The sequence below is a fragment of the Sturnira hondurensis genome, unplaced genomic scaffold, assembly GCF_014824575.4.
Source record: "Sturnira hondurensis isolate 20B ecotype Veracruz unplaced genomic scaffold, ASM1482457v3 Scaffold0006437, whole genome shotgun sequence".
In the NCBI taxonomy this organism is placed as follows: domain Eukaryota; kingdom Metazoa; phylum Chordata; class Mammalia; order Chiroptera; family Phyllostomidae; genus Sturnira; species Sturnira hondurensis.
This window is the reverse complement of record NW_028079068.1, coordinates 2,311,121-2,338,641: the sequence shown is the minus strand read 5'-3', so window position 1 is coordinate 2,338,641 and position 27,521 is coordinate 2,311,121. Positions and strand designations below refer to the sequence as shown.

At 45.7% G+C, this 27,521-nt stretch overlaps 2 protein-coding genes across 2 annotated transcripts in view; both read right to left on the bottom strand.

Annotated features, from left to right (window-relative positions):
* Positions 1-8,460: 8,460 nt before the first annotated feature.
* Positions 8,461-13,694, bottom strand: ZC3HAV1L (ZC3HAV1 like). Its single transcript, XM_037049104.1, has 4 exons — positions 13,253-13,694; positions 12,121-12,256; positions 10,510-10,768; positions 8,461-9,161 (listed from the first exon to the last, which is right to left on the bottom strand). The coding sequence occupies exons 1-4, from the start codon at positions 13,624-13,626 to the stop codon at positions 9,031-9,033; spliced, it is 900 nt and encodes a 299-aa protein (XP_036904999.1). The 5' UTR covers positions 13,627-13,694; the 3' UTR covers positions 8,461-9,030.
* Positions 13,695-17,291: 3,597 nt separating this feature from the next.
* Positions 17,292-27,521, bottom strand: part of ZC3HAV1 (zinc finger CCCH-type containing, antiviral 1) — a 62,131-nt gene continuing 51,901 nt past the window's right edge. Inside the window, exon 13 of the mRNA XM_037049103.1 lies at positions 17,292-21,163. Within this exon, the coding sequence (XP_036904998.1) occupies positions 20,895-21,163 (269 nt within the window). The 3' untranslated portion in view covers positions 17,292-20,894. The remainder of the gene's footprint in view (positions 21,164-27,521) is intronic.

The following is a 27,521-nucleotide window of genomic DNA, read 5'->3' as shown; positions in this document are numbered from 1 at the left end:
GAACAGATAGTTTTTCACCCACTAGCAATGAGAATCAGAGATAGTCCAGAGATAATAAAGAGGTAGGGAGAGAGATGCTCAACTCTCTCTCTACAATACTATATATATATATATATATATGTGTGTGTGTGTGTTTATATATGTCATAGAAAACATGTTATACACATGTTTTCTATGATATATATTCAGATATTCCAAACTCCCAAAAGAGACCATTGACATGCTAACTATTCAAATTACAGGGAAAATCATTCAGGACATGGTTCTACCAACAACGAACACCTTTAATGCACTTACGTATCTGTTTGCAGATCAACAGCAGCTTGACGGGGAGACCACAGGACAGAAGAAAATGTAATGTGTTCAATACACACCAATCCGCCAAGATCAGGTGAAAATATGGAAATGTCTGAACATGGGGACACCCACTTTGATGGTCCTCATCTCCAACTATACGGTTAGTTTTGATGTCTAGTTATGGGGGGTGGAGAGATAAGCTCTTACATATAAGTGAGCCCCAAACCCAGAAGCCTTTAAGACAAAGCTCAGTTTTGTCTTCTCACTTGCTGAAGTTTGGGTAGCCGACACAAGCCTTTCATCCATCGAAGGTACAGATTTGCCCTGGCTGGTGTGGCTCTGAATTGAGCACCAGCCTGCAAACCAAAGGGTCGCCGGTTTGATCCCCAGTCAGGGCACATGCCTGGGTTGCAGGCCAAGTTCCCCAAGTTCCCACGTTCCCCAAGGGGGGCGTGCGAGAGGCAACCACACATTGATGTTTCTGTCCCTCTCTTTCTCCCTCCCTTCCCTTCTGTCTAAAAATAAAAATCTTTTTTAAAAAAGAGGTAGTACAGATTTTGTAAGACAACTATAAACCTCTTTTTAAAGATAGAAAGGGGAATAGTGCCTACAAGTTCACCGATGTCTTCGGTTCGCCTCCTCCCAGCCACACCTGCGGGAGGCTGGAGTATAAGTCATAGAAGTTGGAATCCACTCCCTTGTAAGGGCCGACCTAAGTTAACGCAGCTTTTAGGGCTGAAAGAGCAGTCCTCATGCAGGAGACAGGAAGGCAGTGGCGAGTACATCCTCGGTGGGAGAAGTGCAAGGTTTTGTCATTCGCCTATTCACCAACCCCCAAGTGGAACGAGCAGCGAGAGATGAACAGACCAACTGACTTATCTAGAGCACTTGTAGCAGCAGAAAGCACACCTCTGACATTCAGCCAGTCCTTTGCTTCCTGCCGTAGACGGGTGGATGGGCAGGGCCACGTGGGCCAGAACACGAATAGTCGGGGACGAGGTGGCTGCAAGTTCATGAAAGTGGAAACCTTCCTCTGTAAGCCGAGTGGCAGTGCCTGATGCCCTTGGAGGTTCAGGGCAGAGGGTGGATGAGAATGTTTATTGCCAGGCTGGTGATCATGGGAGGGACTCAGGGAGGGGACCATGCACGGGTCCCTGATGAAGTCCTTTTACTGGTAAACCTCTGACACTCAGTGGTTCCAAATGAGTGGTGTCTCAAGATCTTGGCCTGCCACCTGCCAGCTGTCCCTGCTCTGTTCCCTTAGAAGCAGAATGAGGCCCAGAGACATGGGGTGGCAGCCACCATCACCCACGTCGTGGTTTTCCAGGAGGTCTGTCTGTTTCAGCTGGGATTGCCTGTGGCAATTTACAAGCAGCCTCTATTGCCTCATTGGATGAATCATAAGCAATATCCACTCCCATGGGGTGAGCTTTCCCTTCCCCAGTAAAGGCACAGGCACGCACACGCACAACTTCCCAGGCTTTGCTGATTCAACCCGGGATTACAAACGCTACAAAGCATCCACCTACCTCCTCAGCCCAGCTGCAGAAGAAAACATTGTTGGAGAAAAGAGGCAACATGGAGAGCACCTAAGGCAGTAGTCCCGAGACACCTGACACTGTTCCAGGAAATACCTCAGTCTCGGGCACACAGGGACCGTTGGTCACCTGGCCTGAACCACACCTCAGCCTGAAGGGTTTAGCCACTCTGCCCCTCATCCGGGCCTTTCCCAAATCTGGGTCCCTCCAGCTGTAAGACAGAACCAGCGCACTGCAGTCAGTAACTTGGATCGAACTCCATTATCAGCAGGGCTTAGCACATCTCTGTGGAAGCAGGAAAAGTACGGCAACATCAGGAATTCTACAGCACTCTTAAAGGGAAATGCACACCCCCACCAACTTTCACAACAGCCAGGGAAGGCCCCCTGTCCAAGCTGCATCCGGTGGGTGACTATTTTCTAGTTAACACTATTCACTGCTCCCTCTTCAGGGCATATTATTGGCCTTGCCCGATGACATTAGGCTTGGCCATGTGACCTGTCAAACCCCTTCGTATAGAATTATATGGTGCACGCAGGGTGTCCACATGATTTGCTTTGACCAATGCAACGAGAGTAGACCCTTTAAGAGCCAGGTTGGGGTTTCTTCTTGCCAGGACAGCAGCTGAGGTGCAGATGAGTGTACTGTGTCAAACTAGGTCCCAAAGTGGGAAGGACATGGAACAGAATTGAACCTGACTGTTAAGGAACGCCAGTGGAAAATAAACCTTTCTCACTGTGTCACGAGATTGGATGGTCATTCGCTGCTGCCGCGTGACCTAACCCATCGTGATGATGTATCTTGATGTCCTGTGTGAGCCCCGAGGGTTGCTGTGCCTTCGACTGGGAGCAGTCTGGGCATGCACTGGCTTCTCTACAGATTGTCCTGGAGGGAGAATGAGGACAGTGGGTATATAACACCAGGGTGGTCATGTGGTGGGGACTCTACGCCAATCTCCGTCATGCGGATAACTAACACAGCGCGATTTGCCCACGGAGCCAGCAGCCGTCTCTGGTCTCTGCGCCTGGGGCTCCTAAGGAACTATCTCAGCCAGCGAGGTGAGTGATGGGGAGCCCAGGAATGCAGCCACTTGGAGGGTCCCTTCCTATCTCACCTGATAAGCTAGGTGTGAGGAATGGGGCTCAAGTGGATACAGGGGCTTACAGCTAGAGATGCAGGGACGAAGAGAAGCCCAGCTAGACAGGGTTTTCAGAACGCGAGAGTCAGGTGTCAGGGGCCCCATCACCTGGATGGAAGCAAGAGTGGGCAGCATGAACACACGGAGCCAAGAGACCAAACGAGGAAAATGCTTTCTGGATCGCCTTTCTGGTGTGGTTGGGTAAGGCTAGGGAAGAGTAGGAGCCAAAAGAAGCTTTGTCTGAGGCCTCTCCAAGTGTTCCTCAGCCAGAGCAGCCCCTCCAGAACTCGAGAGCAGACACAGTCCACTCAGGTTAGCAGGCAGACACTTCCCTGAGCCGAGAGCCTGCTGTGTGTATCAGAGGGAGGCGGTTTCACTTTCCAAATAAAACAAAAATTTACCTGGGACATTAACATCTGAGAGTGAGCACCTCGGAGCCCCCATGGAAATAAAATTTTACCCTTGTAAGATAAATGCATGATCAGTTCACAAAAACAAATAACAAAACAGAGGTAAACGTCAAGCACAAAGGAAATCTCAGTAAAGATAAAACATCAGAAATTGCACATACCATAACCATGTTCTTACATAATAAATCGATGAAAATACAGCCTTTAGTGTGTAGTTACATAGCACTTGGTACCAATGTATCTTTCTAAATATCTGCCCAGAACGCCTCAGCAAACAACAGGTGCCCTGCCTCTTCCATTAGAACGTACCTGTAACACACGCTGTTGAAGACAAGCAATCCCCGCGCGGCCGAGAGTACGAGTGGTGTGGCTACTCTGGTAGGCAATTTTGAAGTACTTTTTGATTATCGAAATATTAATATTTCAGGCCCTGGCCAAGTAGTTCAGTGTTAGAGTGTTGTTCCAATGCACCAAGATTGTGGGTTTGATCCCTAGTCGGGGTACATACAGGAATCAACCAATGAATATGTAAACAAGTGGAACAACAAATCAGTGTTTCCCCCTCGTGCTCTCTCTCTTTTCCCCTTCTTCTCTAAAATCAATAAAAAATAAAAACAAAATATATAGAGAAAAAGTGGAACAAAAATAAGTTTCAAAATATTAATATCCTTGGAGAGTATTCATATCTAGAAATCTATTCTAATAGTCAGACATGTAAGCAAAGATTTATGTGCCCAATGCAGTAAAAAACAAATATCTACCAATAGGACTGTAATGAAATAAATGACACAGAGGAAATATAATTCAACCATCAAATATAATTATGAATGCTTTCAATGATGTAGGAAAATGCTTAAAAAATAGTATCTATCCAAAACAGCATATGAAGTTATATACACGGTATAATCCTCAATATTAAAGAATATGTGCATGAGCCCTGGCTGGTGTGGCTCAGTGGATTGAGTGCCAGCCTGCGAACCAAAGGGTCGAGGTTCAAGGTTCAATTCCCAGTCAGGGCACATGCCTGGGTTGCAGGCCAGGTCACTAGTAGGGGGCACGTGAGAGGCAACCACACACTGATGTTTCTCTCCCTCTCTTTCTCTTTCCCTCCCCCTCTCTCTAAAAATAAATACAATCTTTAAAAAAAAGAATATGTACATTAAAACAAGGACTAAAAAGGACATCCTAAAGTATTAACAGTGATTGCTGCTACACACTAGTATTACGGGTAATTATTACTTACTTCTTAATATATTCCTGTCTTCCCCCAAATTTTTATAATGCTATATTATTATATTTTCCAAAAAATGTTTTGGAAAAGTATTCCTAAATGATACTAGAGAGCCTGATTCACCAATTCAGCAATACATCACTTTAACACGGTGATGAGCGTGAGGTGCCGGGTGTGCTGACCAACCTTGCAGTGGTGACTATTCTGCACGCGTGCATGCATCACACCACCTTGCATACCTTACACTCCTGCAGTGATAATGGCAACTATGTCTCAATAAAGCCAGAAAAAAATAATGGCATCACATATCAGTGGACAAAAACTCAAAACAGCACTCAGGAAAAAATCTACTTTGAGTAGATCATGATGCAAATAAAAAGAAATTACTATATACACATAGAAAATGTAAATGTATTTTATTTATAAAAGTATAAACGTATACACTTAAAATAAAAGTTACCAATTAGAGAGAAAATACATTAAAAGAATATAAAGCCATAATCAAGAAGAGCTTACTAAGAATTTAAGGATGTTTTAATATAGTGAAAACTATTAATATAATCCTATTGAGTGATTTAAATGATAAAACTTGTGATGAGAACAAAAGATAGCAATTTCTACTAATAGCGTCTAACAAACGATAGATGTGATTCCCTTTAAGTAGATAACATTCATTTAAAACCAACTAACTTCCTATCTAATTAGAAATTTAAAAATCCTCTCACAATTTTATTTAACACAAAATAGAGATATGTAAGAAAAGACAAATATTTTTGCAGCTATGAATTGAGAAGAAATAGGCCTTCTAAACACTGTTAGAACAAAGGCAATTCACTAAAAGGCAAATATTTTCTTAAAGTGTTCATTTTAGACCTAGACAATTCAAATTGAAGCATCAAAAGAATGTTTACTTTATATAACACATTTCTTCGGGGGGAAAGTTTTTTTGAATATTAAAAATATATATGTGGGAAGGAAAAAACAATGCAGAGCAATATGACATTCTTGGATGGATTCAGATGCAGAGTTCAGCTCATCATGAGGCCAAAAAATATCTAACTATCAAGTGTTAGAATTACCAAGAAGAATAAATAATGTTTTTGCTCAAAGCTAGGGAATAAAAAACAGAAGGCACTGCCATGTAAGGAAGTAAGTGCTACACTAGAGATCGGAGAACTCTCTTGGGGTCAGGAGAGGCGAACTGGGCATTTTAAAGCATCTAATTTTACCAGGTTTGGGGGCAGGAGGGGGGAGAGAGTGCCCTGAGGGGAGCATCGCTCACAGACACGGAGCACAAGATCAAAGGGCTCGGTCCAAAAGATCGCAAGTAGTTCCATACCCATTACATTGGTCGGCATTTTAAAAACTCATTATTTAAAATCAGAAAATGTATTCTAAAAATGTGGATTCTGGCTCCTATTGTCAACTTGGGCAATATGACAAACCGGGACACATCCCCACATGAAAACAAGAGGCAGGTGCCCCTTGCAGATTCACCACAGCATGTCCCCAGTCCTCTTACATCCAGCTCACTGCTTCCGGTCACTCACCCTTCGGGTCCCTGGGGCCATGCGAGTGTGTAACTCCTGCCCTATGTGATAGGGACTGATAAACTTTACGGCGGGAAAAACTGGTATGACTGGGTCTGAGTTTCAAAAGATCGAGCAGGCGGCAGAAGGGAAGACAGAGGGAGAGAAGGGTGGTAAGGTCATCAACGGAATCCTCTATCAATTAAAAATTAAAAAGGCACCCTGCCTAGTGTGTTCGTTAGGCATCTTCCCACAAACCAAAAGGTCATGGGTTTGATTCCCGGGTACGGCACATACCTGGGTTGTGGGTTTGGTCCCTGGTCGGGACACGTACAAGAGACAACTGATGGATGTTTCTCTACCTCCCTATCTCCCTCCTTTTTTCTCTCTCTAAAATCAATAAGCATGTCCTCGGGTGAAGATAAAAGGATTAAATTAAAATAAAAATTAAAATGGGGCTACTGTCATTGAAGGGGAGTCACCTAGCAACTCCCACAAAGAACTTCCGAGACGTGGCCTGAAAATTGCTCAGTTCTGTAAGAGGTGACGAGGGTTTGAGACAAGGCAGCGTGTAGGGAAGGGAGGAGGGGAAAAACGGACAGAGAAGAATAAAAATTTGAGAGCTCTTTGAGGGGGAAAAGTCTCCAACACTATGTAACCATTTGACACTGGGAACAAAGAGAAAGAAAGTATAGGACCATTTGCAGGTTTCTGGCTTAAGTCCTTAGGTGCTGACACTCCAACATAGAAAACAAAAGGAGAAACAAGTCTGGAGACAAGGGGGCCATTCAGTTTAGGAAATGCTGAATCCGTGGAGGCTAGAGATGTGTGGCTTCCTCTGAAAGCCCCCAGTGAATTGCCAAAGGAAACTTCTCTCCAAGTCTCACACAGTAACGCTCTACAGCTTATCATCAGATGAAAATAAGACAGTATGAATACCAAAGAACTAAGACTGAGTGGAATATTATAGAACTGGATAAAATATTGCAACCAGGATTACATAGGGTCGCTAACTTCATACATAAAAGCATAATTATAAGATATATTAAAAAAACAATAGTATAAAAGCCTACCAAATCTCTTAATACAAAGAACAGGCGCTTACATACTATTTTGCTTCCATTAAGAAGTGAAGATGGCTTACAACAAAAATACATATAATAAAAGGATACATTGTAATTAATAATGATAATAAAATGCAAAAAAATGTTTTTTAGAAAAAAATAGCACCAGGAGAAATCAGAACTAGGGAAAAAAGAAACGAGATATGCGGACATCAGAGCTTTCAGAAACACCGCTGTTGACAACCAAAGTGAAAAGATTAACGTAAGTCACGTGACTCTTACTGTCCAATAGGAGAGAACACGGCAATCCCTCCCTTCACAAAAGACACTTTTTAGACACCAACCCCAATACAAAAGAGAGAACTGCACGACAAACAGTTTTCTCAATTAAATAAACTTAGCTTTATAAAAAACTCACTACCTTGGCCTTTTTTCTCAAATGTTATTGCAAGACAGTTTGGTATTTCTAAAAATACTTTACACATTGACATTTAGGATATTGGTACAGCAAACTCAGGGGAGGATTTCATAAAGCTGCTTTCCTGTGGTGCCTTTCGATAAAAACAAAGTTGGCTGGTATGGCTCAGTGGACTTTGAGTGCCAGCCTGTGAACCAAAAGGTTGCTGGTTCAATTCCCAGGCAGGGGATAAAAGCAAAGAAGCAAACATCTAAGTATCACTCAATGAAGACACCTGGGTGGGGGAACAGTGAGGGGAGGGAGGGGAAAGTCAACATGCAATGGGCGAGGTATATAGATCTCTGATGGTCCACCCCGATCCATAGAAGAATGGATACAATTTTGAGGAATGGATGCACGACACATCCTTCAAACCACAGCAAGTGGGCTTTGGTCAAAGTTTAATAAAAACAGAGTCGACAGAGTGAGGTAGAAACTGGTGGTCAGCACCCAGAAGTCACATACTCTCTGTGCTGCCTGAGGGTGCAGCCACAAGAGATGGATGTTAATATGAGCACAACACGGTTGACATCCTTTTATAAAAATTAAGGCGCCTAATTAAAGGCCATCCCACAGCAGCATGGGGGAGGTAGTTACATGCCCCAGTAGTTCAAGGGCATATACAAAACGTACAAAATAAAGACCTACCGAAAGCACACACAGAAAACTATTCACCTGCACCTCCATTTAAAGAAATGCAAAAGGCACTATCATTTTGCAACTATAAGCTAAGCAAAAGACTAACTCTAAAAGTTCAATATTGTGTGGATTTTAAGAGTTATATTCAAAATGTATCGGAATCAAAATAGCCCAGAATAAGGAAAACAAGTCAACTGTGATATATTCGTGTTTCTGTGCATAAAAATGACTGTGCATGATAAACATGGACACAGACGGGAGGATGCTTACGGCACACTCAGTGGAAAAGGAGGGACATGAAGTTGACGTCCTGAAACTGCAGGGCATATGTTCTGTATGCACACATGGGCATACAGAAAACACGTCGCTGGGCCACCGAGCAGGTCGGCAAGCAGCTGCATGTGCAGGACCTTTTCGCCAGCCCGGGGAAGAGCTCTCAGGAACTGCAGGCAGAAGCTCCACCTCCAGGGCTCCGCCGGCACTAGCCCCACCCACGCTCAGGATTTACCCTCACTTTGCCTGTTCCGAGTCCAGCCCCGTTCCCAACCTTGTCCTCCAATTAGACAAGGTCTCCTTTTCCATGTGCTTTGATTTCTACAACACCCCGTGAGGTAGGTATTTTAAAGAGACCATTCACTGAATGAACAGTTACAAATCAGAGTCCAACAGAAGCTCTGTTTTCAGACCTTCCCATCGGAGAAGCTTCTTCTAACTTCACTGACGTCCCTCACGGTTTACCTGGCTTCTTGGCCGACGGGGCAGGGGCAGAAACCGGGGGACGGGCTTCTGCAGCCGCAGCAATGAGTCCTCCTTGTTTCTCAGGGCCCTGGGCATGCTCAGCAGAAGCAGCTGAATTATCTAGAAAGAAGAAAGACACTCCTTTTATTATTTCTAAGTTTCATGGTATAGTGGGAACATCAGCCCAGCGAATCGGATCTCAGACAAAACTCTGGATTTGGAGAGTTTAGGTCTTCGGATTTAAAGTATGTTAAACACACATATGCACACACAGAAGGCAAGCAGAAAGAAGCTATTTCATGGTAGGAGAGACCCACTAAACAAGACCAGATGAAGATCATGACAGATCCCACACCTAAGACAGAGGAGAAGGCCCCTGCTGCCATTCAGGGTGCCCTAGATAGCCCCCAACACTGGTATTTGCGGCAGGGGCCTCCCTACCTTCACGCCACCTGCCCATGAAGTCGGCCACTGCCACCTCCACGTAAGAAAGCTCCTTGGTAAAAGCTTGGAGACTATGCTTTGATGACACGGTTTTCCCATCAACAGTTCTCCTGAGCCGACCACCCAGTAAAACTGATTTTCAGCTACAGGCAAATCTAATAGAGTAAGTTACCTGAATGCATTATAATGAAAGAACACAGAATCATACTGCGTAGACCTAAACAGTGACAGACTGAGCAGCAATATGGGAAGATGGTCATGATGTTATATAAACTGACAATTTAAGACGCTACATCAGTACCTACTCTAACCGCAACTGGGCCAGTCTTTGTACAGTAACAAAACTGAAGGGCTCACAAGTCGATGGTGACAATTACTGTGCACTAGAGTAAGTGGAGCCATGTACAATTTTTATTTCTACTCTGTTACTCGAATTTTTCTGTAATGTGGTTAAAATTTCCTAACAATTAAAAAAAGAAAATTTAGCCCTGGCTGGTGTGGCTCAGTAGATTGAGCGCCGGCCTGCAAACCAAAGGGTCACTGGTTCAATTCCCAGTCAGGACACATGCCTGGGTTACAGGCCAGGTCCCCAGTAGGGGGCGCTCAAGAGGCAGCCACATATTGATGTTTCTCTCTCTTAAAAAAAAAAAAAAAACAGGAAAAAAAAAGAAACTTTAATTCAATTTAATAAAGAAAGCTGTCCTACATCATCCTTACCTCCCCAGTCACTGGCCCACCTCCCTCCTCTTTTTCCCTGGTGAAGCGGTTAAGACTAGTCTATCTACTTCCCGACCCCCAACTTACCAAGGAGCCGCACTGTTCAAACATTTGGGCAGGTGTTATTAGCTGGCAGCCCTGAAAATAAACTGCAGCCCTTCCCTCCTTGGTTACAATCACAGTTCTGTCTCATAAACGCTGACTGTCCCAAGCTCCCCCTAGGACAGGGCACTTAATTAACCCATGAAGCGCTTTTAGGTCAAAATGACATCAGGGATGGAGCTCCGTCCACCGCTGACAGTCCCACCTTTATTTTCGAGCATCTTGTGCAGCTTCTCGTGCCTGTAGGTAGAGATGATCTGGAAATTAACGACACTGGGGATATTTAGCCCTTGGTCCTGCAGTAGCTTCAGGGACGCCGCGTGAATGAGCTGATGGGATCGTTTGCACTTCTGCAGCTTGCACTCTCCCCTGACAAAGGACTTGCACACATGAAACTTGTTGCACTTGTCCTTGAGGTTGCAGTAACCGTGCAGGGCTTCGCCTTTGTTGTAGCACAAACAGACCTGGGACAGAAATGAAGCAACACCGAAGACAGTGGTTTTCACTGTGGCCTTTTAAGCCAAAGGCTGTTAAGTTAACATCACTGAGTGAAAGGCTTTTAAGCCAATGGCTGTTAACATCGCTGAGTGAAAGGCTTTTAAGCCAATGGCTGTTAACATCATGGGGTGAAAGGCGGAAGGGTGGGGTTACCGTACGCCCTCTCAGTCTCCCCCAGCTGTGCGAACACTCAGCTGCCCATCTCTGACTCTGACATTAAGCTGACCTGCCCACCTTTCTCAAAACCTGTTAACAATGAGGGAATTCTGCGCAGGTCTTAAAAGCTGGCCGCCTTCACTCAAGGCGAGACCAATTTTTTAAAAAAATCCTCACCAGAGGAGATGTTTATTGATTTTTAGAGAGAGATGGGGAGGGGGCGGAGGAAAAAACATTGATGTTTAGAAAACTCTACCTTAAATTGGTGGTCTCTTGTAAAATTTTCCTGTGGGATTCCAATTATTTTATTTTTATTTATTTACTTTTTATCCCCACCCGAGGACACTTTTTCATTGTTCCTTCGATAGACAGGAAGGGAGAAAGAAGAATCATTTGGCTGCCTCCCATACACGCCCGGACCAGGGATTGAACACGCAACCCTTAGGTAAGGGGGCGATGCTCCAACCAAGAAAGCCACACCGGCCAGGGCTATTTTATTTTTTAAAAATTATTTGTGTCTAGCTAAACATACACAAATACACTAATTTCATCATTATAGCAGTGATGGTGGGTACTTTTTAAGCATTTGAAATGAAATCATGTTGTCTGAAAGCAATTAAAATAGATATCTAAGGCCCCCAAAGAAGTAAATGGTGGGAAATACTTACAACAAATATGACCAGAAAGTAGTTTTTTATCATTAAAGACATCTTATCAATTAACAGGGAAATACACGGACCTCCATAAAAAAAAAAAAGGCAAAAGCATAAACAGGCCATTCACAAAGCACAGCCTTCACAGACAGACTTAAATTCAAATCTGCCATTTACTGTGTGACCTTAGGTAAGTTATAGGATCTAGCTGAAACTCAGTTTCCACACCTGTAAAATGGGGGCAGGTTATTAATGAGCCAAAGTATATAAACCGCTTCGCGTTTAGCATACACTGAAAAAAAAGTAGCCATTATTATTTTGTCTATACCACAGGACCCCGTCATTCCCTATTACTGAAGTCCAGTAAAACCATAGAGACTCCTGAAAGGTCAGCCCTGTACCATAACCCCATCCCACCCCCATACACCTCAGGCTGTCAGGCTCTCCCCACTCCCCCCACCCCTGCCTGCAGACCACAGACCAAGTGAGGGTGACTCGTGGGGACTCACCTCCGGTAAAAGGCAGGGGTCGTTCTGCAAAAGCAGAACCCGAAGCTGGGCTTCATTGAGGCCAAAAAGCCCGTGGTTTTTCAGGACTTGGATGTTGACAGGTGTGTGGATATCATGGGAAAGGGTACAGGTGGACCTAGAACACAAAGCTCTGGATCAGAGGCCCAGGTTGCCTCTCGTAGGTGCCCTAACAGGGGACCAAACCTGCAACCCAGGCATGTGCCCTGACCAAGATGGAACCCTCGACCTTTTGGTTTACGGGATGACGCTTCAGCCAACTGACGCTCCAACCAACTGGCGGGGCTGGGGCTTTGGAGTTTTGTTTGGTTTGTTTCATTTAAATGAGGATGCTTTAAAGGCAAGCCCCCCCCCCCCCGCGTGCCTCCCCCCCCCCATCACTAGCCTTGATGCAGAGTGCCCACCTGTTTTATAGATTGCACTTGCCTTCTCCACCCCAAAGGGCCACCCACCCCTGTAGACTGCCAAAACACCCCCATCCCTGCTTTGGGGGGCTTGAGTAAACCAAGGCAGCCCCAGACGGCCTCTTCCAAATTATCCATCCCCTCTGGTTCCCCTCTGGTTTCTAAACCTAGAGAGCTCAGACTGGCTTCTGCAAAAGTTTGTGTTTAGGGGTGGGCTGGGATGGGAGAAAAAGGCAGAAAACTGTACTTGAACAACAGTTAAAATAAAATAAAATAAAAAACCTTTGTGTTTACGTGAGAAGAGGCAACCTCTGCATAAAAAGTCCTAAGGATCTGATGGGATCCGCAAATACCCTGCAAAAGACCACTGCAGTAAACGGACTCCGAGCCCCAGTCCTGATGTTCCCCAGCCGTGTTGTGCAGGGTCCGCGAGCAGGCATGTCTAAGAAATCCAAGCTGAGCTGGCCTCCCTCTTCATTCCGCACCAGAGCTGGGAGCGCAGGGCGGGCCTCCCCTGGAGGCCCCCGGAGGGGCCCCTTCCGGAGACTTCTCAGCCGCCCTTTCTGAGGAGGTCGCCGGCCCTGGGGCACACCACCCCCTTTTTCAACTCTTTGGTGCCCCAATTCCAGCTGCCTGCGCGTGGGGACCGCGCCGCCGCCCGGGTCCGAAGGCCGCCGGGTCCCCACTCCGCCCCTCCACGCGAGCCTCACCAGCAGTCGCGATTCGGGCACTTGCCCAGCATGTGACGGCGGCAGAAGTGCAGCTGATCGCAGCCCTGGCACTCGCCGCGCTGGTAGCGGGCGCACAGGCGCGCTGAGGACACCGCCCCCACCCTGCAGGCCGAGGGACCACCACCGCCTCCCATGCCTACGGCGCAGGCGGCCACTTCAGCCTCGGCATCCCAGGGGCCGTCCTTCACCTCCACCTCCTGCAGCAGGAAGCGGTCGGGCCCGGCCTGGCGCAGCACGTCCCGGAGCCTGGCCTCCGAGAGCTCCACGTGGGCGCGCAGGTCCTGCAGGAACATGCGGCCGCCGTTGGCGCACAGCACCTTGGTGAGGAAGGAGCAGACGGTGGGCTCCGCCATGCTCTCGGCCGCGGCTCCCTGCGCGGCCCAGCACGGAAATCCAAGGCGGGCAGACTCCTCCCAGTCACGTCCGGGATTCCAAAAGATCCCGAGAAAGTCTGGGGAAGGGCGGAGGGCGGAGGGCGGAGGGCGGGGGGCGGGGGGCGGGTAGCTGCGGCCGTGGGCCCAGTGGGGCCCTCTGGATGCGGACCAGGCAGGGACAGTACTTACTGAGCGTCCGCTCTGTGCCAGGCGCGGGTCAAGGTGAATCTGTGTCTGAGAGACTTGTGTGGTGGTGGGGGAGTCATAACACGAAAACAAATGAGAGAATTCGAGACACTGGTAAGGAATGCAAAGATGACATAGGTGGTGTGACTTAAACAAAGAATTTTAACTACAACGGCTGAAGTCTTTGTAAAAGAAAGGGTTTGTTAGGCCCTTGGTAGCAAAAAAAAAAAAAAAAAAAGTAAGATCAGTCTTGGGGCATTGAGTCCAAACCACCAGAAGCGTGTTAGGTAAGAAAGACAGCATGTCCATTGTTCTGGCGTTTTGCAAGCATTTCTATAGAGCAAGTGGGTTGGGGCGCTGGGGTGGGGGGTGGTGAACAACAGGTCTGAAAGGATTTACAGCAGCTACAGACACTGGGATGGAAGAAGGTGAAGCGGTCTGCGCAGAGAAATGTCAGGTCCAGGGGAGGGGCAGTAGGCGCCGCGCCAAGTCTACTAGGGGAGGTGGGGAGAGAAGCCCCTGAAACAGCCCAAGAAGCAGGCCAAGGAGATGGACGAGATAAGACTTTCAAGCAGAAGCAAAAAGGGAAGCAACTCGAGGAGCTAAACTCGCAGGTCCGGGGTGGGCAGGGCCCTCTGGCCACAGGTAGATTTAAGAAATCTGGCAAAAGGTGAGCTGTCCCTGGTGCCTGGGGCAGTGTTGACCCTAAATTCCATCCCTGTTTTAGCATCTGGGTCCCTAACATTCCTGCCACCTATAGCTAGAAGGAAGTACTGTTCTGGAGCCTGTTGTACCATTAAGAATGAATTTTTGTAAAAAATAATCATAATAAAGAAGAAGAGGAAGGAGGGCCCCCTCCCGTGAATTAGCTGTGGGCAGCAGATTGGCGAGTTCATGTGCAAATGCAAAGCCAAGGTTCCTAGGGTTGGATGGCGCCTGGTTGCTGTCTCTGGGATAATCCGACTGCCACCTGGCAATTAATCCTAAATTCCAACAGATACGCAGGAATGTGAGCGGTCTTGTGTCAGAGCTGGCCTTCAGCTACTAACAGGCTGTTCTGTCTCACTCTCCCCCTGCTGCAATCTTGATTTAGAACATCTCTGATTTTTTTTTTTTTTTGGTCATGTGGTAGAAGGAGCGGAGTGGCCTCAGGTAGTTAGTACGAGAAAGCTCTCGAAGGAGGCGGACACTAGCCAGCCACACGTGGCTGCTGAGCATTTGAAATGTGACCAGTCTCAATTGAGATGTGCTGTGTGGAACGCATGCACTGGAATTCAAAAGATTTAGAATGAAGAAAATTCAAAATATGTCATTAATAACCCATGTGGCTCACTTGCTATTTCTGTGGACAGCACAGGTCTAGACCTGTACATTGATTAAGCAGCTGTCCTTTCGGCCCCACACCCTGCTCATTTACTGAACATTTACTGAGCTAATGCAGTGACCTAGTTCAAAGATGAATGAGACATAACTCAGGAATGCGACCAGCCTAGTTGGTGTTCTGAGGACCCAATCAGTTCATGTCCTGTAATGTCTAGAGGAAGGTAACTGGCCAGATGCCAGGAAACCTTCTCTGCCGTGCGAAGAGGTCTGGACTTAGATACTGAAGACCTGGGAAGCCACTCAGGAATTTCAGTTGCAAAATGACATGATCCCCTGCCTAGAACACTTTTCCCCGTGATCTAGAGATCTCCTGTTGGCCATTCAACTCTCAGCTTAGAAGTTCAAGTCCTCTCTTCAGCAAGGCCTTTTCTGGCCTCCCAAGCTAAAGTAGCTCCCCAGTCTCTATATGGAACTTACTGATAACTTTTCTTGTTTATTTATGCATTTCTGGAGTTCAAGTGCGTGAAAGCAGGAATCTCGTTGATCTTGTTCATTGCTGTATCCCTGAACTTAAATCAGTGCCTGGCTATACTGTAGGATAGATAGGTGTTTTACAAAGATCCCTGGAAGCAGTGAGAATGTATTTGTAGGAAAGCAAGACAAGACAAAGAATAACAGAGGAGAAGACAGGATTCAGGGGCAGGGGTTATAATCTTAGTTTTTATTGTATAGGGATTGCAATGGACCATTCAAGATGAGATGCTCAGTAGGCAGTGAGTTGTATTGGGTTGACCAAAAATTCATTACATTTTTCTGTAAAATTAGACACATTTTTCATTTTCATCAATAACTTTCTTGATTTGGGTATTTTGAGAGTGTCAGCTATCTCCCACTATTGGCTTCTAGTGGGTAGAGGCCAGGGGTGCTGCTAAACATCTTCAAATGCATAAGACAGCCAGCCCCTCAGCAAGGAATCATTTGGCCAAAATGTCAATACTACCCAGAAACTTCACAAACCACTTTTGACACGTTCAGTCAGTCACAGCACCTTCTCCCTGCACTGCACACATCTTTCTTTTGCATTTCGGTTGCATTTTTACCTTTCTTGAAATAATAAAGATAATACACTGAAAATGTTGTGCATCTTCTTCCATCTTCAATATTAAAGTTGCTACACAAAAATTCACCAATTTTGGTTTTTTAAATGCACACTGTGAGCCCTGGCTGGTGTGGCTCAGTGGATTGAGCACGGGCCTACGAACCAGGGGATTGCAGTTCGATTCCCAGTCCGGGCACATGCCTGGGCTGCAGGCCAGTTCCCAGTGGGGGACACATGAGAGGCAACCATACATTGATGTTTCTCTCCCTCTCTCCTTCCCTTCCCCTATAAAGATAAAGAAATACAATCTTTTTAAAAATTATAAAAAATAAAAATAAATGCACACTGTGAGAGTTGTTAAGATCACTCAGCGAAAATGAAGAGTGAAAAGCTGAGGAGGGGATAAAACCTTGGGGAATAGCAACATTAAACATGTCTGGACACTTGAGTGCCTGCTATGAATGTGGGCACTCTGGCAGCAACTGCTTGGCTGTCCATTATTTTACTTCACTGAGATGCAAGTGGCGATTTTGCCCTCACTTTAATCAAACCACACTGCTGCACAAGGATTTCGCTCCTCTCTCCCTCCACCCATCCTGAGATTAAACAAGGAGAAGGGCTTTTAAAGGAGTGCCTATTAGGACAATTCTGATGACCATTTACATTTACATGTTTACCTTTCCTGCCTCAGCCCGGCCCCACCCCTGACCACAAGAAAGGTGTCTCAGAGCAGCTTGCCGCCTCTCTGACTCGAAGCCCCTAAACAAAAGATGTGCCACTTGGCTCGGGGGCTTCTCCACCACTACACCCTGCCTTTCCCTGGTGCTGGGTGCTGTGGTCATTGAGTCCTGGGATAATAAAGGTGGAAGGGAAAAAACATCCTCTACCCCTCAGTGAATAAATTGGTATCTGCAGTTGGTCTTTCGGAGATACCTAGAAACCAAGCAAAGGCAGTAGAGCAAAATGAATACGTACGTTTTAAATTAGCCTCAAAATGAGCTTGAAGAACAAGAAATACAACGCCACTACTGAAATGTAAATTGTTGGAGCTTACTTTATTCAACAAAATTCATGTTCTCGGCGTATGAAGCACACAGCCCGTTATGAGGTATGGCACAGTGAATAAGACAGTTGGACTCGGCCCTCTAGGAGCTTACATTCTAAAGCAGAAAGCAGACAGCTTCCAGGCGGAGAGATGCTAAAAACAAACAAGGCAGGGCACACCGTATTTTAAAAACTGGGCATTTGAGAGGCAGACATCTGATCTCACCTCCAGGACTCCTGATGGAGGTAAATGAGCTGATCCGAAGATGCTGGAAATGAACTGAGTCAGTGGTTCTCAGCAGTGCCAGTTTGGAAATTCATAGGTTGCTGGCGTCATAGTAACTGGGGACTGTTACTGACACTCAGTGGACGCAGCCAGGGATAGCAGACGCCTTGCAGTGTGTGGGCTAGCCCCACACGACGAAGAATTATTCTGTACCTATACGACTTTCTATTGTCCTGCTGGACACATATGGAGGACCTACAGCTTGCCGGAGAGAATACAATGTTCTCCTCTCAGACAACCTGTAATTTGTCTTGTCCTATTATCACTGGTTTTTAAAGGAAGGTCATTTCGCTCTTTCCCTTCCCTGCCCTTCCAGATAAGGTGTATGGTCTGTTATGACTTAACCCCATTACTGGTCTTCATTCTAGCGTTACCTATACTTCTTTCACTTGCCTACACTTCTGTACAGGAGGTATAGCCTCTGATCGACTCTTAAATCCAACTCTATTCACTCCAAGTAGAAACAGGTATTTCTAGTTCTGCCTCATGATGTTGCATAGCAGTCATGCCTGAGCATTTCCACTTGAAATTCAGTTTATTTTTTTAATCACAGATTGCTTTCCTCCTATTTCTCCCTTCTAAGAGTTAGGCAACCAGTTGATTTTTAAAGAAATGTGTGCACGTAAATAGACTGCGTTATCTATGAATCATTTCAGGACAGTGAAAGGGATATCACAAAATGCTGTGGAAAAGGTGACTAGATCGGACAGGGTGTGTGGCTGTCACCCCACCTGGGAGTGGGAAGGCCTTTACTGCCACTTAGTGTGTGAGGGCCAAGTACGCTGAACAGTCTGCAATACGTTGGACACTTCCTCACGGTAAGGAATTCTTCTACACCCTATACGGATTCTGAATGTCTCGCTAGACACTCGTGTAATCACCTACGGCACGTCTGCGAGAAATATGTCCTCGTTTTCTCCATTTCGACAACCTGTAGATTGTCTTGCATGGTATCTTTCTTTCAATGAAGGTGTTCTTATAGAAATACGTATTACCATAAGCAAAAAAGTTATTGTACCACTGCTTTCTAGTCTAAGGTCCACTTGTATACCTGCTATTGTAGTTTCCCACACTTACTTCTTCGTACAAATCAGCTTCTGATCTCCTCCCTTCGAGTTCAAATTATTCGTTGTAAGGTGTAAACATCTGACTACTTGATTAGGGCTCTGGTATAGTCATGCCCGAATTGCGTACTTTTTATTTCTCCTTTTTTTGTTCCTATTACTCAATTTTAAACTCGTTTCTAAAATTGTGTGGAGGCAGAGTATGCTGCCACTGAACTGCATTTTGAGGATGAAGTAGATGTTACAAAGTATTTGTCACAAAAGAAAAAAAAGCAGGAGCTCGCTGAGAACCTCTGAGCTGCCTGGAAAGAGTAGCAAAAGCCTGACAGGAAGCCCGAACAGCTTGTGTGCGAGAAGATAAATGATGGGGGTGGGGGAGCGATCACATGAGACCATGATAATGATCCGGAACTTTGCTCTAAAGGCATCATCAGATTTGTGTTTTGAAAAATTATTAAGTAAAAATTTAAAAAAATACGGCCATTCTGGCAAAGTAAAGAACTCAGAAAGGGGGCAAGCGATATTTAAGAGGGAAAATAACTTGGGAACAGCTTGGGAGCCTTGGGGAAGGCAGAGGGAGGGGTCAGGATGACTTCCGGATGGATTTCTGCTTGAGCAGAGGTGTGGATGGCAATACTACGGACTTACATACAGAATACGGAGAGGAACTGATTCATTTGAGGGAGGCAGAACGGGAATTCTGTCTTGGACACGCTGACTTGAGATGCCTGTGAAATATCCCACTTGGGATGTGTAGAGGGCAGTGAGATACCGTTGGATAGACTGCTTGTCTGCAACATGAGGGTCAAGATCAGGAAATGAAAACTCCAAAACAAAAGCTACCATGAAAAAAAAAATAAAAAGTGACTGAGAGTAACTACTTGTGGCAAGCCTCCCAGAAAATAACCCTACGCTAAAAAAATCTCCATACATTTGTTACTGGTGCAGCCCTTTAAGTCAAGGAGTTTGTGGCGTGCTTTGCACGAATCAAAAATCTGACGAATATAAAATCTGGAATGCGCATTGATTTTCGTTAACATGTCTGCTGGAGGGAACTAAAACAGGCTATTTTGGACACGGGGGTGGAAATGTTTGAAAAGGAAAATGGAAAGGAAAAACCTGATTGATAGTAAGGATCTTGGTGGCCACACCACAGCCGACCCGAAAACCGACTGCCCTACACTTCCGTACAATACGTTCCACTTAGAAAAAGCAGCCCCTTGCAGGGACAAGGCCCCCTTGGAGCGACTGTTCTCTTTGTTCCGGTTCTGCGCTCACCAGGAACAAATCTCGCCTCCTTAGGGGGCCCAGCTTTCCACAGGAGGGCCCTGCTCCCAGCCCCACCCGCCATGGCAAACGACTCCAGGGGTACTCGGGTTTATCGGTCATGACTACGACCCAGTCCTCGGAAAAGACACACACTTCATGAAAGCTGACCGGAAAGAAGCCTGACTTGGGATCATACTGCCTAGAATATAAATGTCTACTTGGCTATAAGTATATCGAGACCCCAAATGGGCCATCAATTCGAGCTGGTGCTTCTCTCTGAGCCACGCTTGGCAACTCTTTTCACTGAATTCCAGAGCCGACCTGAATGGAGGCCCCCGAAATAAACGTAGAGATAACGAAATGTATGCCTCAGATCAGTTTCACTACAAAGGTACAGCACTGTAGCTGTGTCTGTAACGGCATTTAAATTACCTTTACTGCCCCCAGGCCCACACATTCCTAAGCATTCCCCGACCCAACTTTTCAATCTTCCATCCACGGATGGAATCACTGTGTTATGTCCTTATTCCAACAGGCATGTTTAGATTTCTCTCAAAGTTCCCAAGTTAATTCTTTGTCCATTCAACCCAAACAAAACCAAGCCATCCAGTAAACTGTAAGTGGGGCTGGGAGAGAGAGGTTGCTTCAGTCACAGAAGTTGCAGAAATCAGTCTTTGCCAGTCACCTCCTAAGGCAGCAGGTCCCAACCTCTGTGACCCCATAGTGCTGCCTGTCTGTCACCCGCCGAAACAGAGATTTAGTTGGAATGGGTGCGTTGTGGACACTGGGGTTTTTTGAAGTTTCCAGATGATTTAAAATGTGCGGCAAAGTCTGGGAATCACCGATCCAAGGCATTTGATAACGAGGCAAGGAAATGTAAAAAAAAAAAAAAGTTTCACTCTTTTTCTGTGGCCCTCTGCTTCTGTAAGTGAACGGAATGGTTATGGTATCCTTTAAGACGGTGTCTTCATCATTTCTAACTAATCACGCAGGCTTTATCTTTATCTGCTTCGGTATATTCAATCACGTATTCCGGGTAAATCTGATCTTTCTGAAAGATGACAAAGACGGACGGGTTCGCCCTTGAATCCACACAGCTGTCCCACAGTGAAGGGGGGGTCATGTAGCCCGGATTCCCTTCGATGGGATTTCCGACCAGGACCCGGGCAGCAAACATCACGGTGTTTTGGGGGTCATAATGGCAACTCTTATGGGCAGAGATGGCATCTCTCATAAAGTAATGTCCTAGAAATAGTAAGAAAAAAAGGTTAAGAATCAGTATAAAAGAAAGTACGTAGTTTATAAGATCATTGATACATCACAAAATGATGAGCATTAACCAAGCCAGTGATTTTCAACCGATGTGCCGCAAGAACGAGCAAAGAGCCGTCCGTGACATTGAGAACAGGCCTGACAGTGATGGAGGGGAGAAGGGAGGGGGTGATGGGGGAAGAGGGTGAAGCATTTGCAGGAACAATTATAAAGGACACATGGCCAATAACAAGGGGGGGCGTGGAAACTGGGGAGGTAGGCAAGGCGGGTTGGGGTGGTGGTGGGTGCTGGGGAGAAAGGCAGAAAACTGTACTTGAACAACAATAAAAACAAGAAAAAGTCATCCCGGGGTGAATAAATCAAAATTATACCTATCTCTGTCAGATCGGCGAAAATAGATACTTTTTGGTGTGCTGCAGAATTTCAGTGATCGGTTTCTGTGCCGTGAGAGGAAAAGGGTGGAATCCCTGGACTCAGCAGATGTCAACACCACCTTCCTGATACTCACCACCTTTCCTCTGTCCTTACAAAATGTTTGTTGTACAAGTCAACTTGGGCACAGTGCACAAACCCCAGCGGACTCCCAGAGACAGTGGCTACTGTGCAGGGCTCCCTGTGGCCATGAGAGCCACGGGGGACAAGGACCAAGTGGTGATGTCACCGTGCTCCGGTTCATGCGGTTCATACAGGGGGAGCCGAATTCCAACAGACGGACCAAAGACATTCCAGCACAGGCCATTTTATCGTAAGGGACAAAGGTCATGTGCTCCGGATGGGAAGGTCATGAAAAATGGGAAAGGAAGAGGTACAGTACAGCCATCAAGTGACCCTGGCCGAGCTTTGCAAAGACAATTGGCCCATCACCCTCAAACCTCAAACCTCTGGTAATCATGGGGGTTCCCATACTCAGCAGATCAATGTTGATTTCCTGACATTTTAAATTTTCCTATTTTTATTTTTAGCCTTGCCGGATGCTTTTCTGCCCTCATTCAAGGAAATGAGTCTATGTGGAAAATTCTGATTTTCTATGCAAAAAGTAAGAATTAAAATAAATTTGTCAAATATCCAATAACAAATGTTTAATACTTTTTTCATTTATTTTGTTTTTGTTTATTATTATTATTATTTGTTTATTTATTTATTTTGTTTATTTATTATTATGTTTAATAGTTCAGCTATTTGAATTTTCCTGAAATACTTGTTTATCCTAACTAGGTCAGCCACTTGACATTCTGGGGAAGGGATGTTCAATAATATTTAGCATAAAAAATTCAAGTCCAACTACACTGAACTGCCATTTCCAGTCCTGCTCTCCTTCACCGGCACAGTGAACAGCTTGGTGGGCATTCCGCCACAACCCATTCTTAGGCATTTAGTACGTATACACTCAAATAGTTTTATTCTTTTTTTAAAAATATTTTATTTATTTATCTTTAGAGGGGAAGGGAAGGAGAGAAACATCAATGTATGGTTGCCTCTCACGTGTCCCCCACTGGGAACTGGACTGCAACCCAGACATGTGCCCTGACTGGGAATCGAACCGCGATTGTATGGTTCGCAGGCCCGCGCTCAATCCATTGAGCTACTCCAGCCAGGGCTCGGTGTTATTCTTATTTGTTCATAAATAGCAAACAGAAGGAACTGTTCTACAACTGTTTTTGCTTCCCCTTTAGTCCTGGAAATCTTGCCGTATCAGCTAGCACATCTAACCCCACCTCATTCTTTTTCACAGCTGTATAAGATTGCACTGTAGGGATATCTAATGTAACTACTCCTATACTGGTGAAAAACATGGGTTGATTTCACTTTTTTGCCATTACCAAAATACTTCTAAACCAACGCTTCTGAAACATCCTAGTAAATACACCTTTGAGAAGCTGTATAAAGTTCTGTAGAACAGACTGCAAACCTATCACGGCGGAGTCAAAGGACGTGAGCACATTCGATTTTGACAGGCATTGCAAGTCGTCCTCCAAAAATCGTCTGAAAACTTTCCCATCAACAATAAAGAGAGTCCTGTCTCCCCACCTCCTTGCCAACATGGGATATTAGCTATCCTTTTAATTTTTGTCAATATCCTGGACAAAGGAAAAAATCTGATTTTAACGTTTCCCTGAATACTAGTGACATCGAGCATCTTTTCATGTGCTTACTGGCATTATTTCATATGCTTTTCTCTCCAAACTGCTTTTTCACTCCCCATGCCCATTGAATTCTATGTCTTTTTCTTATTGATGTGAGACCAAAACAAGCCTCTGGTGGGGAGACAGCAAGTCCATCAGGACCTTTCACAGCCTTATACAGTGGGCCAGTAGATGAGTGGAAAATGACCAGATACGCACAGGAAAAACCATTATCCTACCACATTTCTGCTGGGCCCCCGACTCTGCCCACCTGTCATCGCCAACGACCCCCCAACCCAGCTGGCTGCAGCCCCTCCACTTTAACAGATGGGCAGTTGCGCCCGCATTCTGTACTGGTCCCCTGCAGCCTGCACGAGCCATCGGGGGTGTGGCTGTGCGTTGTTCCAGTGGCTCCTCACTGTGCTGGGCTCCTACCGCCTATTCTGGACGACACTACCCATCTCTCTACATCATCGTACAGTCGTGCCTCATTCCTTAAGTGTCTGCAAAGAACCATTCCTCTTATGTCAATTTCCAGGACTTGCAATCAATTTAAGCTGCTTGGAAAGACATCTGTCTCTAGCATGTACACTTCTGTGATTTCGAAAGCAGGATGAACTCAGTGGATCCCTCCTTTTACTGACAGGTCAGAAGTAGCTGTAATTCGGACAAATGGTGTGACCACACGGGCCGCCCCACGTGGTCACTCAGGGGGACAGAGCCTTTTATTCCCATGTGAATGGCCGCAGAGTGAGAAAAAAAATGTTATGTTTGTGTCTCGCAGAACACTTCTCCCCACTCCCCCCTCAAAAGCTGTGTGGCTTTCTTCTTGCCGCTTGCTTCCGGCATCTTTTCCCCCACACGCCTCACTTGCTGGGCTGAAACCCCTCCGCCCCCCCCCGTTTCTGAAGTGAGACTAAGTGGGTTCCAAGGCGCTCCCCAAGATAAACACACAGGATCCGCAGTTTGGAATTTTATGACAACTCAGGCCACAGTAGCAGAACTGTTCACTCCCAGGTTCTGAGTTGCATTCCAGAAAGCTAACATTTGCAGATCAGGGGGTTCCAATTATGCATATAAAAGGTATAAAATAAAAAGTATGAATGACAGGCAAAAATTGATAGCTTCAAGAAAATGGAATTAAATGAATAGACAGGAATTCCATCCACATTTTTCTTCAGTGTGCACTTTAATTGCGTGATAAAGCCATAAAATCTATTTTCAACATTCAGAGGTAGTTGTATATGTTTCAATGGCACTGAGCTACTTTCATATTTCAGTCAATATTTTTCTCTTTTGTAAGAAAATCTGAGTGCTGATTTGATAATCTTTGATTATTTTTCTCTCTCTGTGGTAGCTGAATGAAAGCCTTGTGAAGGCTTTTTCAATGAAAAAGGATTCTCTATACAGGTATTCTGGATCTTTGAAAGGCATTTTATTACTCTCCATTAAAAAAGATAGCTATTACCTAAATGACTGATTTTTTAAATGAAGCATCAGCCCTGGGTGGCAAAGCTCAGTGGATTGAGCGTGGGCTGCAAACCAAAGGGTCACCAGTTCAATTCCCAGTCAGGGCACATGCCTGGGTTGCAGCCAGGTCCCCAGTAGGGGACACACAAGAGGAAACCACACACTGATGTTTCCCTCCCTCTCTTTCTCCTTTCCTTCCCCTCTCTCTAAACAAATAAATAAAATCTTTAAAAAAATTTGTTCTCACATCGTGCTTCTATAATCTGGACCCTGCATTTGCTCTACTGATCCAACCCTAAGACCAAACCTCAGAGCCATTGTTGTCTGTGGCTGCCCACAGGCAAAAGCCGTCCCTTTAAGGAGCCATGCAAGCTTTCCCGGGGCCCCCACCCATGTCGCCAGCCTCGTCTGTGGTCACTCCCACCAAACCATACAGGTGCCGTGTTCTCTACATACAGCTGCCCAGGCCTCAGCCCCGTCTCCTCTTCAGAAACACTCTGCTTCCATCTTTTAATTTTTGCCTCGTTCTAGCTTTTGTCCTGAAAGTCACACCTTAAGACTTTGCCATGTGCTGATTTTCTAAAATCTACTTTATCCATATTTTCACCCACTCAGGATCATTAATGTAATGGGATAGTACTGTCAAAGACATTGTTTTTTTTTTCTTTTTTACAATTTTTAAAAATACATAACCATCTCTTATTTATCCAGACACATTCTTTGCCTCAGAGAGGATTAGAATCTTTGGAAGGAATGCGTAAGGAAAAAGAATTATGGTCAGCTTCTGATAACCAAAATAGGATCTAGACACGCATGGAAAAAATAAAAAGCTTGGGCCCTGGCCGGGTCGCTCAGTGGGTTAGAGCGTCGTCCCAATGTGCCAAGGTTGCCGGTTTGATCTCGAGTCAGGGCACGCACAGCATCAACCAATGAAAGTGTAACCAAATGGGGAAAACCGATGTTTCTCTCTCTTTCCCTCTCTCTCCCCACTTCCCTTCTCTAAAGTCAATTGATAATAAAATAATGATGATAATGGGCTTTGTTACCTAGACAAAACTCTGACTAAAACTGGGGAAAAGATCCCTAAGTTAAGAGTCAAAACCGGTCAGGCTGGCTCCGCCTCAGCTCTCCGGGAGCCTGGGGCCCCACGTTCTGGGCCTGGGCTAGGAGTCAAAGACCACAGACGGGTCCAACGGCAGAGGGAAGTGTGGGTCTCATTTCCTATAGAGAACACCAATATCCCAATTCTCGGTAGACTCTTTTGCGTTTTCTACAGAGACACTCACATCATCTTCAAGAATGATTCATTTTATTTCTCTTGCTTCCGAACCGTTTAGCATCCTGACGGACCTGGGCTGCATAATCTCAGGAGGTTTTCTAGCTCTGGTATGTGCAGCGCCCCTCAGGTTAAATAGGCGCCCTGGCCTTCTACGCCCGTCTCGCCTCTTGGGTCAGGAAGGCCTCTCGAGCCCTCCTTTGCTGAGCTATCCCTCAAAAGTACCTCTCTTCCTAATTTCACCTTGCTTCTACTTTCTATCCAAATCTTAGCCGTTAACACCTCCTCTGGCAATGCAGTTGAGTGGCTTTTACCCAAATGCTGAGGTCCAGACTGATCGGCAGTCGTGGCCGAACTTTCTGGCTCTTATTAACGCTCTCACTAGGAGTGTGTTCCATCGTCACCCTCCATCTCCCAGCAGAAACCTGCTTTCCACCTCCAATCACGAAGGCGTGGCCCAGAGCCCTTCTATGTTTTTCAGAAATGTCTTTTTGCTCAATACCCCTTCAATACAGTCACGTACGACGTTAATGCAGCTAGTAGCCCCATTGGAGCGGTTTCACACACGCACCAGGAGGCTCTGTTTCCCCCACACACACACATACCGAGAGTAGCAATATATTCGTGATCGACCACTTGGCTTCTTTGGGGATTAACTGCCTGACCTTCTTAAGATATTGGACCCAGTGGTTCACACCAGACTATGTAGCCAGGACTAATAGCATCGTGGGTGATGAGAACAGAGAGCTCACATTAAAAAGAAATACAAACAAAACAGAAACACCTCCCAATTCTGTGTAATAGGAGACAAGCCAAGTAGAAGGCTCACTCCCTGACCTACGCAGGAGAGGGAGGCATGGGAAAAAGGCCAAGTTCCTGGAGAAACACCCTGCCTCTCCGTGAGAACTGCAGACCACATTCTTGTTACACAGGGTGTTTTCTGGGCTGTCAACAACTCTCCCCTTTTAACCAAATTAAAAGAAAAACAGTAGCAAATAAGTAATGCCGTCAAACCATTAAATACAGCCCTGGCTAATGCGGTTCAGTGGGTTGAGTGCCAGCCTGCAAACCAAAGGGTTGCTGGTTCGATTCCCAGCCAGGACACATGCCTGGGTTGTGGGCCAGGTTCCCAGTAGGGGGCGTGTGAGAGGCAACCACACATTGATGTTTCTCTCCCTCTCCTTTCCCCCCTCTCTAAAAATAAAAAAATAAATAAATCTTTAAAAACAGACCATTAAATACCGATCTTACCACTCTTCTGTTTATACAAGAGGAAAAACAGACTAAGCACCCATGTCAACTATCAAAGGCAGTTACAGACTGCCTTTCCATTTCCTAAGATAAATATCTGAGCTCTGACAGACTTTGAGAAGCTGATGGGTTTAAACTTCACCCGTGTTGTATCTCATTCAAGATGGTTACCCACTTCCTGCAGACATTTCTAGGTAAGTCTCAGTGATGC